The 14,420-nt window shown below is 47.2% G+C and overlaps 1 protein-coding gene across 9 annotated transcripts in view; it reads left to right on the top strand.

The window, feature by feature from the left end:
- ncor1 (nuclear receptor corepressor 1) overlaps positions 1-14,420 on the top strand; it is a 73,696-nt gene that overhangs the window by 49,592 nt on the left and 9,684 nt on the right. For 7 of the 9 annotated variants that reach the window (XM_076275371.1, XM_076275372.1, XM_076275374.1 and 4 more), the window contains 17 exons: positions 632-1,079; positions 1,649-1,874; positions 2,483-2,663; positions 4,126-4,266; positions 6,653-6,816; positions 7,114-7,234; positions 7,454-7,549; positions 7,776-7,870; positions 7,995-8,163; positions 8,429-8,542; positions 8,666-8,749; positions 8,981-9,222; positions 9,889-10,210; positions 10,827-11,045; positions 11,518-11,715; positions 12,500-12,622; positions 13,952-14,104. In XM_076275371.1, coding sequence (XP_076131486.1) covers positions 632-1,079; positions 1,649-1,874; positions 2,483-2,663; positions 4,126-4,266; positions 6,653-6,816; positions 7,114-7,234; positions 7,454-7,549; positions 7,776-7,870; positions 7,995-8,163; positions 8,429-8,542; positions 8,666-8,749; positions 8,981-9,222; positions 9,889-10,210; positions 10,827-11,045; positions 11,518-11,715; positions 12,500-12,622; positions 13,952-14,104 — 3,096 coding nt within the window. The remainder of the gene's footprint in view (positions 1-631; positions 1,080-1,648; positions 1,875-2,482; positions 2,664-4,125; positions 4,267-6,652; positions 6,817-7,113; positions 7,235-7,453; positions 7,550-7,775; positions 7,871-7,994; positions 8,164-8,428; positions 8,543-8,665; positions 8,750-8,980; positions 9,223-9,888; positions 10,211-10,826; positions 11,046-11,517; positions 11,716-12,499; positions 12,623-13,951; positions 14,105-14,420) is intronic. The other 2 variants (XM_076275378.1, XM_076275379.1) reach the window with 2 other exon arrangements.

The following is a 14,420-nucleotide window of genomic DNA, read 5'->3' on the forward strand; positions in this document are numbered from 1 at the left end:
GCGGGATATATGGGCAGATCCAGTAATATGTTGGATGTCACTTTGCCCTACTTGCTGTCACGGTGAATATTCTTTAATCGTGTGTTGTGGATCATCTGGTGCCAGGTTACTGTTTGGTGTTTTTATTGCAAAGTTAGAGGCCACTTTTTCTTTTTTCTTGTATCTTTTTCTGTCGGTTTGAAGAGCAATAACCCAAATTGTTTTGTATAGCACATTGCTGTGATGGCTCAGTCCTACTGGATCATACATGAGTGCATGTTAAATGAACCTAGATAACTAACAGCAGAATCCTTTTTATAGCATTGACCTTGGGAGGTGGTGGTTTTGTTCTTGTCAGGAAAGTCTCATAACTTACATTATGATGCCCAGCCTCCAAACTTTTATAGTTAATAGGTGGATTGGTGCCCAAGCTCATGACCTGCTGGTGATCTTGGTGCTTTGGTTTGTGTCTGTAACTGTATTGGAGGTGTTCATGTGACTGCAAGCTCAACATTGCTGCTCTCTTGCACTACATTCACTCGTGTAGAGTTCAGGGGAAGGGCAACCGACGCGTAACAGACACTAGGATGGACATATCCGCTCATGTTATTGCATCTCTCTCTCCGTCTCTCTCCCCCTGACCCCATGGCAGGTCCAGACAACAGCTCCGACACGGAGAGCGCTCCCTCTCCGTCTCAGACGGATCCCTCCAAAGCCGGCGGGATGGCCGCGCAGCGGGACGAGGACTCCGCGGCGGCCTCGGCCTCCGAGCAGGACGCCTGCGCCTCATCCAAGGGCCAGGAGGTGCCGCCGGACGAGCTGCGGGTCAAGCTGGAGAAGAGCCCGGAGGAGTCCAGCGGCGACGTGCCGGGAGCCCAGGAGGAGCGCGGCCGCGGAGCCGGACCCGGCGGCTACGACGCTGCCCAGGTGCACACCAAGAGCGAGCCCCAGGACGTGGAGATGAGCGGCAGCAGCGGCGTGCAGGTGAAGCTGGAGCCCGAGGCCAAGGAGCGGCTGGACAAGCACGGCGAGCACTCACACTCGGACAACGACTCCAGCGCCACGTGCAGCGCCGACGAGGACGTGGAAACGGAGCCCAGGTGGGTGGTGCTGACCCGAGATCCCAGCAAGCCACACCTCAGCAGCATGCTAGTCAGACAAGTGCAGATGCATGTAGTGATGCCTTGTCAGTGAATTGCATTGAGATGCTGTTCAGCATTATCGTAACCACAACCTTGATGTATTGATGATGTATTTCACTATTAGATAAGATTAGTTAGAGTTAGTTACTGAAATAAGTAGTTACTAAGAATTTGCTGTAACTTTTTTTTCTCAGAAATGGGTTTCTTATTAAATGATCCTTTAACTGTAATCACTGTGCCAATGTTCTGTTAATCGGACCACTGAGATTGGGAGGGTTTCCAGCAGGGATAATGGCTCCGTCTGATTGCGCCCTGCCACCACAAAGCAAGGGCCTCAGTCACATAATTTCCAGTCTGAGGCAATAACGGTTTTTGTAGTGATCGATGCGGCGGTCTCCTACACTTGTTTTTTTAAAGCAGATAGCAAGAGATCCTCCATTTTGTATGTGCATTTGTAAGCAGGTGCTGTTTTTCTCTGTGTCTGGGTCCAGCTTCCTCACCCCGCTGTCTTCTCTTCCCTCCCGTAGGATGTACGACAAGCCGTCTATGTTCAACCCCGCCGGCTCGGTGCTGGTGTCGTCCGCCATGCCGTCCCCACTGAACATGCAGCAGCTCCAGGAGCGCGCCGCCGCCATCCCACCCATGGTCAGTTTCCATAGCTACAACCCCCACAGCTCCATCAGATATGCGGAGCGACTGGGAGGAGGGCTCAGGGTTCAGAGCATGTCGTATGTAGACCACCACCCCCACCAAGTGAGTTCAGACCGCATCCCACCCACCACCATCAACACCCCCCCCCACCCCCCCACCAATCATACCAATCAGCCTCAGCAATGCACTGGTGGTTGTGTGTGATACTCTGTGCTGATTTTGTCCAATCTTTGCTTCATTAAACAAATCTAGGTATGGCCCGAGCTGGAGGTATGTGGTATAGTAAGGAGAACATAAAAACATGTATCGCTGGGGATACAGCAATCATGGCATCCTGTGAACTATGATTGTGCATTCTGTGTATGTAGCCGTGTGCTGGGGGTGTTAATATTGCAAATTGTCCGGTGGTCTTGCAGGAGAAAGACCACTATGGTGGTGGGCGAAACATGCTATGTAACTGTTGCACTGTCAGTGGGCGGTCAGTATTTTGCTGGGCCAGTTTTGTGTGGGGATGAGAAAAGGCTTTTCTGGAATGGAATGTCCGCTCCGGAGTGTGTTTATTTCCATCTTACTTAACTTCAGTACGCACATTGTGCAAACAATTGGGATTTTTAAGTATGTGTTTATTCTGTGTCTTTAATATTGATGGATTCCCATCACTATGTTGATGACCTCTATTCTGATGTGGGGTTTTGAATGTGACCCCCCAGGTCCCAGGTGTGTTCGGCCCTGGCGGCGTTCCCCATCTGAGTGCCTACAACATGTTCCAGCACCAGATCAAGGCGGCGCACGAGTCGGCGCACCAGGACGACAAGCAGCGGCAGGACCAGGTGGACCTGGAGCGCAGGCCCCGCTTGGCCACGCGCAGCCCCACCGTGCTCGACCGGGAAGGTGAGAACCACTTCAGTGCAAATTCCAGTACCAGGTTATTTTGCAGGCGTGTTGGAGTAAGCAGTAATGTCGCTGCCTGATGGTTGGCCGCCCCATGGTAGAATCCCCAACAGGCCATTGTGAGTCTGTGTGGCTTTGGCTAAAAGCCCCTGCTAAATACCAGTCAGTTTAGTTTACTTTTACTTTAAAGGTTGTATCAGCGATAGCGGGGATACGTCACTTCTGTTGATGTTCAAACAAAACAGAGAGCTATCTCGCTACTCCCTCCCCCTCCCTCCCGTGCAATTAAAACTCTCCTAAACGCGCATCTCGTCGGTTATTGGTTGAAACACTTTATTTTGCCTTTGAGGGGTTGCCAACCCTTGTTGGTAGCAATTGTTTTTGTGTACAGATCTCGGAGCCTAGGCTGCCTACAGAGACGCGTTGTTTTTGACGGCCTGCTTATGGGGCAGGCAGCTAGCGGATCGTTAGGAAAGATTAAATGAATGTGATCATTTATGTTTGGGCCTTTTTTTGGGCCTGAAATCGCTGATACAACCTTTAAAACTCAAGAATTAGTCTGGATGGGTGCTGGCTGGGATGAATGACGTGGTTATGAGTCTCTGCTCACTACTGTCTGGTTGGCAGGTACTTTGGCTCATGTTGTTTATATGGTGGTGTTTGCTGTTTGCTATAGCTAACTGGTACGGTGCACAGTGCATAGATTCACTATTTCTTGGCAGTCTATCGTCTTTTTTGTGTAATTAGTGGGGTTTTTTTGTCAACTTTTAATTCATGTCTGTCAGGCACACTGTCGATTTCACCCACATATATACCATTATTATTTTTTATTTATTTATTTATTTTTTCAGTTAATGCTTTGTAAGCAATAAGATGGCCTCAAGGTGCCTGTTAAAATCTGTTAAAAACAGTCTGTCCTGTCTGATACTTGACTGTAGAATGTAGCCATGTGACCCTTTGGCAAAGATGAGTTGGTCTCAGTGGTTCAGGGACTGTGACTCTTCAAGGGTGTTGGAGTTGTGAACAGGACTTTTCTTTGAGCAAAATACAGTATTCATATTCAAACATTCAAAGTGATTTGGCTTTTTAAAAGGATGACCTCATTTAGCCTTGAAGAAGGCATTGGGTAAGACTGAATGATGTCCATTTGAAGTGGCGATTGATTGTAAACCGTGTGCTTTTATCACCCTTGGCAAAGTTTGTCAGAAAACATGACTCAAGTGACCTTCTCAAAACTTTCCCTGGAGTTCTTTTGTTGATATGCACTATGTGGGTGTGGCATAGACAGGGAAGTATCCAATCATACTGTTTTGTATATAACCTAGATAACTGTTAGTTCCTATGCAACCATCACAGATTTATTGATGTTTTTATTTCAAATGTTATTTTTTCAATGTGTTTATAGCTTTGGCCTCTGAAGGGAAATTTAGAATTCAGTTGTGTGTGTTTGTTTGGTTTCCAGGCAAGCCATTCTACATGCCTTATGAAGTGCAGGATGCCCATGGAGGGGTTGTTCGGCCGGGCACTCCTTACCGCCTCTCTCCTCGCGATCCCAGCAAGGCCTCGCCACAGCCGGACCCTGCGCGCTACAGTGTGCCACCTGGTAAGTAGGGTGCCTGCACAGAACAGCTTCACGTCTGTGGTGTGGTGTACAGTAGTATCTGATGTGTATTTCATGCACTGTGTGCAATGAAGCCTTAGCTTTTATGTTAATACAGTTGATGTACAAATTATGTGGTAGACTGAAAACAAGGTTGCTTTTCTGACTTCAGGCACACTTACAGTACATAGGTTATATGGTCTTTTAGGCCCCCACCATGAACTTCAACGTAGCGCTGCCTGGAAGGCGCTAGGGTTAGGCAAGGGTTAGGGTTAGGATTAAGTGCCTTGAAGTCAACGGTGGCAGCACTGCCTTCAAGTTGACGGTGGGTGCCCAAAAGACCATCAAGCCTTAAATGGAGACCAGGATCACGTTATTAAAAGCCCTTTACAGCTGTAAAGTTGTACAGCTGTGGTGCCCTGATGCACCTGTGATGCACTATTTTACACCACATTTGGGTCATTTGTGACTTTCTAGCTTAGTAGATCCTAAAAATAAAAACTTAAAATAAAATGTCAATGAAGTTCAATATACTGTTTTTGGATGTGGGCAACTTGCAGAACTTTTGTGGTATAGCTAAATACACATGGTTAATGGTTAATTCATTAATGGTTAAAATATCTTTGCCAATTTCTTCGTGAGGGAGCCTTAATCTTAATCACAGTATTATCGATATTTCAGCCTGGCATCCATCAGCGGAGTAGTTTCATAATGGTTTCGTCATGGGCGAGTTTGCTTCCTTGTCTCTGTGCCAGTGACCCATGAGCACACTGACGTCCCCCTAGTAGGAACTGGCCGTGGCAGATTTGCATGTTACGTGTTTATTTTTCAAGGAGAGGTCACCAGAGTTGCTTCCTCTACGGAGGCCACTGTCATTAAGTGCTGCAGTGCAGCCTGTGATTGGTCGCTGCTACCCCAAGTGACTGTGGCATTTGCACCCCAGACAGCCGGACCGGTTGTGAATGACGTTACCCCACCAGCAGCTTTTTGCACTTTTCGGTGGCGTCATGTCATGTGCGCTTGGCCTGACCCAGTGTGTGTGTGTGTGTGTGTGTGTGTCCGTCTGTAACTGAAGGCCGCTTGTCAATATTTTATCAGCCGTATATATATTTGAACAAGTGACTTTGGGTCAAGGATGACACTAAAAAGTAGTCAGAGGAAAGGTGGGGTGAGGTTTTGTCTTCTGTTTCTAGCATGGCCAAGGTCCAGTGATGGCATATTTCTACATGTTTCCATGGAGAGGTCTACTTTACAGTTGGGCATTTATATTGTTATTACATTATATATATTACATTGTTAAGTTATTATGTCTCATGAAACAGTTACTCATAAAAATAAAACGATAGCAAAACTGAATTTGTTGAGATTAAGATAGGTAGATTAAGTTGTAGATCACCTGGCAGAAAAGTAAAAGATAAGGGCTCCAGACTTTTAAAAGTGAAAGGTTAGATGCAAAGCACACCAACTAATGGATAGCAGTGAAATGATACTGCACTATATTATGATGCAGTCCAAAAGAAAGGCAGTGTGAAACCACATTTCAGGCTTTGCTATGCTAAATCTAATTCAGCTAGATCTAGCCGGAGATTAGCAAACAACAATCTCTCTGCTCCTCCCTCCACTTTGCAGCCCATGTTCCCGAGCCAAACTGTTTAAAGTCTTAACCTACAGCACCGGCACAGCACAAGTGTGCTAAGGTGTCTGCTATTGTGAGCAGCACTGCCTGGCAGTAGGCCATAAGAAGAAAATCCCCCCCACAGTCAAGGTTATTGCCAGCGTTCCAAGGCAGGTGTCAGAACACTTAACCATATGTGCAACTATAGAATCCAATAATTTCCTGTGTTTTAACAGTTCCGTGTACAGAGCACATGACTGCGTTGTATGCAAATTTTTAAAAAGGTGTTAAAACGAAACCACACCAGTGTATTAACTGCAGTCTCCAATAAATCAGTGCTTTAATCTTCTTAAGAAAGAAGAATGAAGAAAAGAAATGTATTCTCATGCTCCCATGACGAAGACAGTGACTGCCTAATGCAGCCATACATTCTGAATTGCACAGCCACCAATGGGATCATTCATACAGACTTTATGATCACTATGTGTTATGCCATTGAAACTATAAGTAATGTTATTACTTATTACTATAATGGTCCTCGTCATAACTACACATTGATGAAGGCCAGTTCAATTCGCTGGACTTCTAAAAAGCTGCCTTGCTGAGTGCAACCAAGCAAAGTAAAACAGAGCTGAGCCAGGGCCTGAGTGGATTTCCGTGTCCGCAACCGAGAGTGAGAGAGACGGCAAGGCAAGACCAGAGGAGTAAAAGAAATCTGTCTGAATAAATATTCTACCTCTATCCCCTCCCCCTGCCTCCCCCACCTTGCCCCAGTTCTCCAGCCAGCGCCCAATCAGATGGTCCAGAACCTTACAGACGGGGTCCGCATGGCCTTCCCTCGGCACAGACCGCCCAACATTCCGTCTCCTCCTCCGCTCATTCCCACCTCCAAGCCCACTGACAAGCCTACGTTCATCCAGGGGGGCTCCATATCCCAGGTAGGTGCATGCGCTCATCCAGGGGGGCTCCATATCCCAGGTAGGTGCATGCGCTCGCCTGCGCACGTTTGCCTGTAAACAGATGCCAGTGTAAAGCTTACTCGTCTCCAAAGGAAGAACTGGTTCAGTAACGGACCATTTGTGGCTAAGTGTGCTTAAGGAGTAAAGAGCGGCTCTTGGGTCGTTTCAGTCTGGATGTTTCCCTGGACGCGTTGAGCGTTTTAATAATAATGTCGTGTGACCACTCTCTCCTTCTGACATTTGCTCTCATGCCCCCCTCTTCTCGTCTCTCTGCAGGGTACGCCTGGCACGTACCTCCCCTCCCACAGCCACGGCGTCTATGGGCCCGAGGCAGCCAAGACCTCCGTGGGCTCCATTTCCCTGGGGCTGCCAAGACAACAGGACCCCGCCAAGCCTGGTAAGAGAGAGCCCCTGTTGTTTTGGGTGTCGTGTTGATGCCATCTAATGGAGAGGCGTACGGATCAAGTGATTTTATGTTTGTTGTGCCAAGCTGTCCTCCTGTTTGAACGTTTAACTTTTTTATATATTTTTTTCCTCTCATGGGCCCCTTCATTCCAGTTGTCTGGGTCGCGCTCATTTTCACTGACACTCCCTCTCTCTGTTCCTCTACTCGCAGTGTCCTACATAAAGCAGGAGGAGTGTTCCCCACGAGGCCAGAGCTCACAGGGCGAGGGTCTGCACTCCAGAGCGCAGTACGAGGGAGTGGTTAGAGGTACGGCCCTTCAGCCTCTATGCCCTGTCGTGTGTGTGTGTGTGTATGCGCAATATTTTGTGTGTAACATGATCTTGTTTGTAATGTTTTGAGCTTTACTTTGGATGTACATACTTACGCTTACAAGTAAATCAGAGCATGCAAAGTTATGTCAGTAAAACCCAGAACATGAATTGCCAAATCCAATGTGTGAATTGCCAAACACGTCACCTCTGGTCTCTGGCAGGGGGTCCAATGTCTGCCATCCAGGACGTGGGCATGGCGAGAGGCTCTTCTACCAAACCATCAGAGGGAATACCTTTCAGAGGCTCCATCACACAGGTAGGAGCAACAGTCTGTGATACAAAAGCTTTGTTGCACTCCGTTTTATTCTCAGAAATGACTTTCTTCTTGACTTCAGAATCACCTAGAATCACTCTCTGTCCTTCCCCGTATCCTCCTCAAGGGCACGCCAGCGCTGCCACAGTCCAGTATAGCCGCCGACCTCCTGAAGACGACCATCACCAAACTGGCCACGGAAGAGCTCAGCAACTCCGAGAAGAGTCGGGCAGAGGCCATGAACAAGGGCCATGTAATCTACGAGGGCAAGCAGGGTCATATCCTCTCTTACGATGGTGAGAGCCTGGTGGACATTGCTGGCCACTTTTGCAACTGCTTTTATTTAGTTTTGCATTTGGTGGTTACAAAAGTCTTGTTGTGCAATATTGAAATATTACTGCTGTGCTATTAAACTTAGTGTGAACCCCTTGGGAAGTTTATTTCTCAATGCACTTTAACGAACAAACATCAGTGATGAATGTAGAATGAACTAACAAAAGCATCCAAAACAGTAGGTCGTTTGTTGAAATACTAATATCAATATTTTTATATTCTCTATAGCCATCAAGAACCCAAGAGAAGGTACAAGGAGCCCACGCCCTGATCTCAAGCGTCCTTATGACATGATGGAGGGGGGGAGAGGTCCCCCTGGAAGGGACTCTGTACCCTATGAAGGTGAGGCTGGACTTTTATGGAGATTTCTAAGGCTGTGTCCTTAGCAGCGGTCTGGCAAGCGTCTCTATAGATACTAATTAGCTTGGCGTGGATACTAAACACTTGTTTGTCCATCCCTGAAAGGGTTAATAAGCAGGGCTCTGCCCAGAGATGGGTCTCACCCGGAGTCCAAGGATCGCAACGTTGTCACAGGGTCCATCATGCAGGGTAAGGAATTGCATACAAATTGTGGAGACCTCTTAGGATGACACTTTTTTTTAAAAGTACTTTTTCGATTTTCTTTTTTCATGACATAAGTGTTGGTATTGTCATACCGAAAGCTGTTAGTCAATGGATGTATCCTTAAATTAATGTCAGCAGCTATTTCTAGTAATTAATGTCATTGTCATATGCCATTAGTGTTCACAAACAGCATTTTTTTCCCCCTGTTGCTTTCAGGGACTCCTCGCACGTCTGTGGAAGCTTATGAGGAAGGCATGAAGTACGGCAAGCAGATCAAGACTGAAAGCCCGCCCATTCGCTCCTTTGAGGGGGGCATCACCAAGGGCAAGCCCTATGAGGGTGTGAACACCATCATCATCACCAAGGAGTGTGGGCGTTCCATCCACGAGATCCCCCGCCAAGAACTGCAGGGCCAGGACAACCGCAAGACCCCGGGACTGGAGGGCTCCATGAACCAGGTCAGGACTCAGTGTTAAATAGTCTTAGTCTTAGTCTTAAACTGTGTTAAATAGTCAAGCATCACATGATGTATTGCTGAACTTTTCTTATGAATGTCTAAGTGCATTAATCTGAAAAATAAGTGCAGTATTTGAAATGTGTGATTGCTCAATTTTGACACGTAATGACCATATTGACCCTGTGATGCTATTTATGTGAAGAATAAGGAGAATATACTGTACAGTGTTATAGTCACTATATAAGCATAGTACATCACACAATCATTTTTTCATACATTATATATCTGGATGATGCCATACATTAAGTAACCTATGGCTTGTGTTGCTGAGGGAAAAGTATAAGTATAGAAATATATTACACTTTGCATAGCCTAACGCTAGTGGCAAAGCCAGCAGTCACTATTCTATTTTATTTTCTAAGTTTATTGCCACAACCTTACATCAACATGTCAAGCAACATACTGTACTCAGTACTGAATCGCACCCTCAATGAATGTGACTTGTGAGTTTGGTGTTTACATGCATAACATTAGCTGTGTAACATGGAGTTATGTGAAACAAAGTATCCCCTGAGGACATTAAAGACTATCTACTATTGGTTTTGTGTGCATGTAGATTTTCACTGTGTACTCAGGGCTGACGACGTGCCTGTTTTTCTGCCCTCAGCAGTCCACCATCAAGCATAATGTGAAGTCGCTCCTCACCAGCCCCAGCAAGCTGCCGCACCCAGGCATGCCCCAGCTGGAAGCCATGGAGCGGGCAAAGTACGAGGAGGCCGCCGCCGCCAAGGCCTCTAATGAGCGCGTGCGCCAATCCGTGGTCAACTCCACCTCGGTCCTGCGCTCCACGCACCAGGAGGGCAACAAGTCCCAGGTCAGCCCGGTGATGTATGAGGACGCCAACGCCCGAAGGACCCCGGTCAACTACAGCAGCAGCGGCAGCAGAGAGGTGTCCAGAGCATCCCCACTGCTGGTGCGAGGACAGGAGGGTATGTTTGGCCCACGCTGTTCTTGAAGTTGACCTCTGGCTTAATACTCTGTTGAAGTAGTCTTGATTGTACATAAACATGTCTATGTAACTTTTCTTCATGTTCACTACACTCTGTGGACATGTACATGGGAGCTCATGGACATGCTCCCAGAGTGTAGCGCTGTAGTTGCCTGGCTGCGTTAGCTGTTGGCTGTAGCAACTTGAGCTAGGTAAAACCGATTGTTTTTTGGGTTTTTTCGTACTCGGTGACTTCGAGAAACAGAGATCCATGAGAAAACTTGCCGGATTTCTCCTTTCAGTCTATTCCAAACATTGAAAGCCAGAGGAAAATAATACTTTTTAGAAGAAAAATATCATTTTTGAAACAAATTCTGGAAATATCAGGGAATTTTGTCGTGGCAGTTTAAAATGTATTTGCCGAAAAATATATTAATACAAATATATTTCCAAGCAGCATTGGTGTTTATAGTCTTTTCCATTACTGCTTGCTCCCGAGTGGTCATGGAAATTCAGGATTTTTGTTAAGGAAAAGTCATGGAATTTTACATTTGGCTTAGAGTGGGAACCCTATGTGAGCTTCAGTCTGATGTATTGTCTGGCGGTGTCTCCTTTAGGGAGCATCACAGCCGGGAAGCCGGTGTCTCACGAGAGGAAGAGCGCCCTGATGTCCACCCAGACTGGCAGAGAGAGTGTTCCTGCCAAGTCTCCAGTGCTGACCGCCGACCCCATGGGCTCACCCTTCGACCCCCACCATCGACCCGTCATTCCTGGGGAAGTGTACAGGCCTCCCCACCTGCCTCCACACCTGGACCCCAACCTTGTTTTCCACCCAGGTAGGGGCCTCACTCCACTCCACTCCACTCTCCACACTTACTGCTGCCCCTGTACAGGACTTTTAAGTTCTCAGGCTCTAAGCTAGAATTTAGATATGGGCCAGGCTGTTTAGGATTTGAAAATAGATCATTGTAAATGATGGCTTTAGAAAATGTCTCATAACTTCAGGCACAGAAACCTTCCTTTCTTTTAAGCCCTGCCTTTCATAACACGGCTCTTAGGGGTGGTGTTTGAGATGCACAAAGCTGTTATTCAGTGTTGTGTACATATTGCATTGTCTCTGATCACCCTACACTAGTGCTACTACTCCAAGGTTGTGCATGAATAAGGCCTTTCCTGTCTGTGCTGTGCTGGCCAGTGCTCTTGTAGCGTTTGGTCCATTGATGTCAGTGGGCACGCGGCGTGTACCTGTGAACTTCCTGCTCATGTTTTCCCTCTGGTATCTCTGTTGTCCTGCCAATCCTGGAGCAGCGTACATATTTCCGCGGCAACCGTCTCCGACGGGCTACCACAACACGTACCAGATGTACACCATGGAGAATACGCGCCAGACCATCCTCAACGATTACATCACCTCGCAGCAGATGCAGGTCCCGCGGCCGGATGTGGCCCGGGTGCTGTCGCCACGGGAACATCAGATTCAAATCCCTTACCATCCTGGACCACGAGGTATGCGATTTGTTTGTGTGTGTGTGTGTCTGCATGCTTGTGTGTCTGTGTGTATGTGAATGGACAGTGGTGTGAAGGACTGTGAGATGTGTCTTGTTTGTCTGTGTGTTGTGTAGTTTGAAGAGTTTGTGCTCGTGTGAACTAGTGGCAACCTTTTCCAGACGAACAGAAGCAAATGACCCTGGCAAATTGCCTGCCCAAACACTCAAAGCAACCAATAAAACATTAAAGGCTGGTGCTGTTAACTGTATTCTCTTCCTGCCCATATCATTCTATTTTCACAACCTGATAAATGCTTCAAATTAATTGTTCCATTCCATTAAAATTGTAATTGTTAAATGATAATTGTGTGCTCAAACGTTGTGGGAGGATTTATTTCACTCACTCATGTAAATGTGATGATGACACTGCTCTCTAGAACCGGCTAAGCTGAAATTATTGATTTTTATGGGTGCAGTTGCCGATAACAACCAGGGTTGCACACTGGCTCCTGGTTCCGGGCTTCTGTTACCCCGTATATCCACTATTCCACACTGCACCTACGTGTAGTATAATCTACTAATCCAAATACTCGTCCACAATTTGACATGAAACAGAAGACATGAGATTTGTAGTCAATAGCTTGACAGCCTAACCTGCCGGCAGTTTTCCGCTCCTTACTTGCTCCACTTGTGAGGCGGCCGGAAGCTGAAGCTACTCTTAAGATGTGTGTGGATGGCTCTCTTGAGAGTTGGATTCGCTCTGGTTTGTTCACCCTCTGGCCCTTTGCTTCTGTCTGCAAAAGGTATTATTGATCTAGCCCAGATGCCACGAGCTCCTATCCTGTTGTCTGACCGCTTCACCTACCTCCCTGGAGCTCAGCCCCCTTTCTCTCCTAGTGCTTTCAACCAAGCCTCCATGCTTGCAGGTGAGGATACCCCACCCTCCCCACTCTCATCCCCACCCACTCCCCACTCTTCCCACCCAGTTTCTTCCTGCACTATCCTCCCTCCCTCCCTCCCTTATCCCTGAAGTGACAGGATAGCACCTCTTTCTCATGGGCGCACCAGCAGCTCCAGCACCCAGTGTTTTGAAGAGCACCTCACCTCACTGGGGGATTTCTACCGTAACGTCTCCCAGGGCAGTGTGTGCAGGGCAGGTGGAACGAGGGCCCAGGAAGGAGGGTTCATGTCAAGGTGGTGTCTCAGGTTTCAGACTCTCTGGGTCATAAGTATCAGTCTTTGTGTACAACCTGCCAGGATTTGTGTACAGATTGTTTTTAGTCAGTTATCGTACATACTGTATGCACAAATTACGCCCTCTTCATAAACTTGAGTGTGGGTCAAGTCAGTTCACACAAACCTGCTTAACTTTGTTTAACTTGACTTGATTATCAATCTGAATATCCTCTCTTGGTTCTTGAGGTACGCATGTTTTTAGTGTGGCGATCGCACCATTGATACATGTGGCCCGTTACCTTCTGTGTTTATTCACCAGGGGCTTAAGTGATGGCATCAGATCCAACACACACACACACACACACACACACGCACACACACAAACGGGCAGCTGTTGAGTTGAGAAATGTCTTCACGCAGGTGATGAGATCATGTATTTGATTTAGCAGCACAACAAGCTGCCTTACCCCCTACGATGGTATCAAATCTAGTTTACTTCAGGTCACAGGAGGAAAGAATAACCAGTGTGTGTGTGTGTGGTGTAAACACCACGGTGTGTGTGTGCGCAGAGTTGGAGGGCAAACATGAAAGAGACCCCCTCTGTTTAGAGCTGGAGAGATTTAGTTTCACCCCAGCACCCCCTCTAAAGGCCCTGATGACAGTATCTCTGTCATCCCACTCGCATGTTGACATTACAAGCATAAGGAAAAGCTCTTAACCTCAGAGGATTACTTTTCAGGGAGTCGCCTTTTAAAGGAAGTGATCACGGGCTTATGTTTGTTGAGAATCGATTACCCAGAACTGTTTGGGTAGACCTCAAAGGTGAAGCTTGGCACTACAAAGAGAGAGAGAAAAAGACTGCTAGCATCTACTTTACCTGCCCTTGTATTCACAAAGCTAGTAATAGTGCTTACCTGAGCTGTGGCCCTTCACTCTCCAAAGGAGATCGTTGTATTCCAGCTCAACATGTCCCTTTGCGTTGTTGACCTTGCTGTTTTGTTTGTGGATGTGTCTTTGTGTGCGCGTGTGTGTGTATTTGTGTGCGTTTCCTATCGCTTCCCACGCTGTTGCCATGGCAGCCAGCGCAGAGCGGGAGCGAGAGAGGGAGAGGGAGCGTGACCGAGACCACCGGGAGCACCGGGAGCGAGAGAAGGAGCGCGAACGGGAGCAGAGAGAGCGCGAAAGAGAGAGAGAGCGGGAGCGCGCCGCCGCCAACGAGTACATGCGTGGAGGTAACACTGTGGAGGATTTTATTCTTCTTAATGCAGTAGCAGGTAGCAACATGTTCCGCTAACCTACATTAAGACAACAGGCTTTTCTTTGGAAGCCCTTAAAGGCCCAAGTTCCAATGTTTAGAGGCCAAATTGCAGTGGTGCAGTCAAATAAGATGATGATCTTCAAAGGAGAGCTATGGAATTCACCACCGTACATTCACCGACTTGTCCTTAGATAAGCCAGTCATATCTGTCCCTGAATGTTTTGTTTAAAGCCCATTTTATGTTGTGGTATATCTCTGTTTTTTCTGAAGTACCTTCTCATTGTGTAACT

This window comes from Alosa pseudoharengus, unplaced genomic scaffold (genome assembly GCF_046254945.1).
Source record: "Alosa pseudoharengus isolate Yale_2024_CS ecotype anadromous, Long Island Sound unplaced genomic scaffold, YU_APseudo_1.1 YU_APseudo_1.1_scf_8, whole genome shotgun sequence".
NCBI lineage: Eukaryota > Metazoa > Chordata > Actinopteri > Clupeiformes > Clupeidae > Alosa > Alosa pseudoharengus.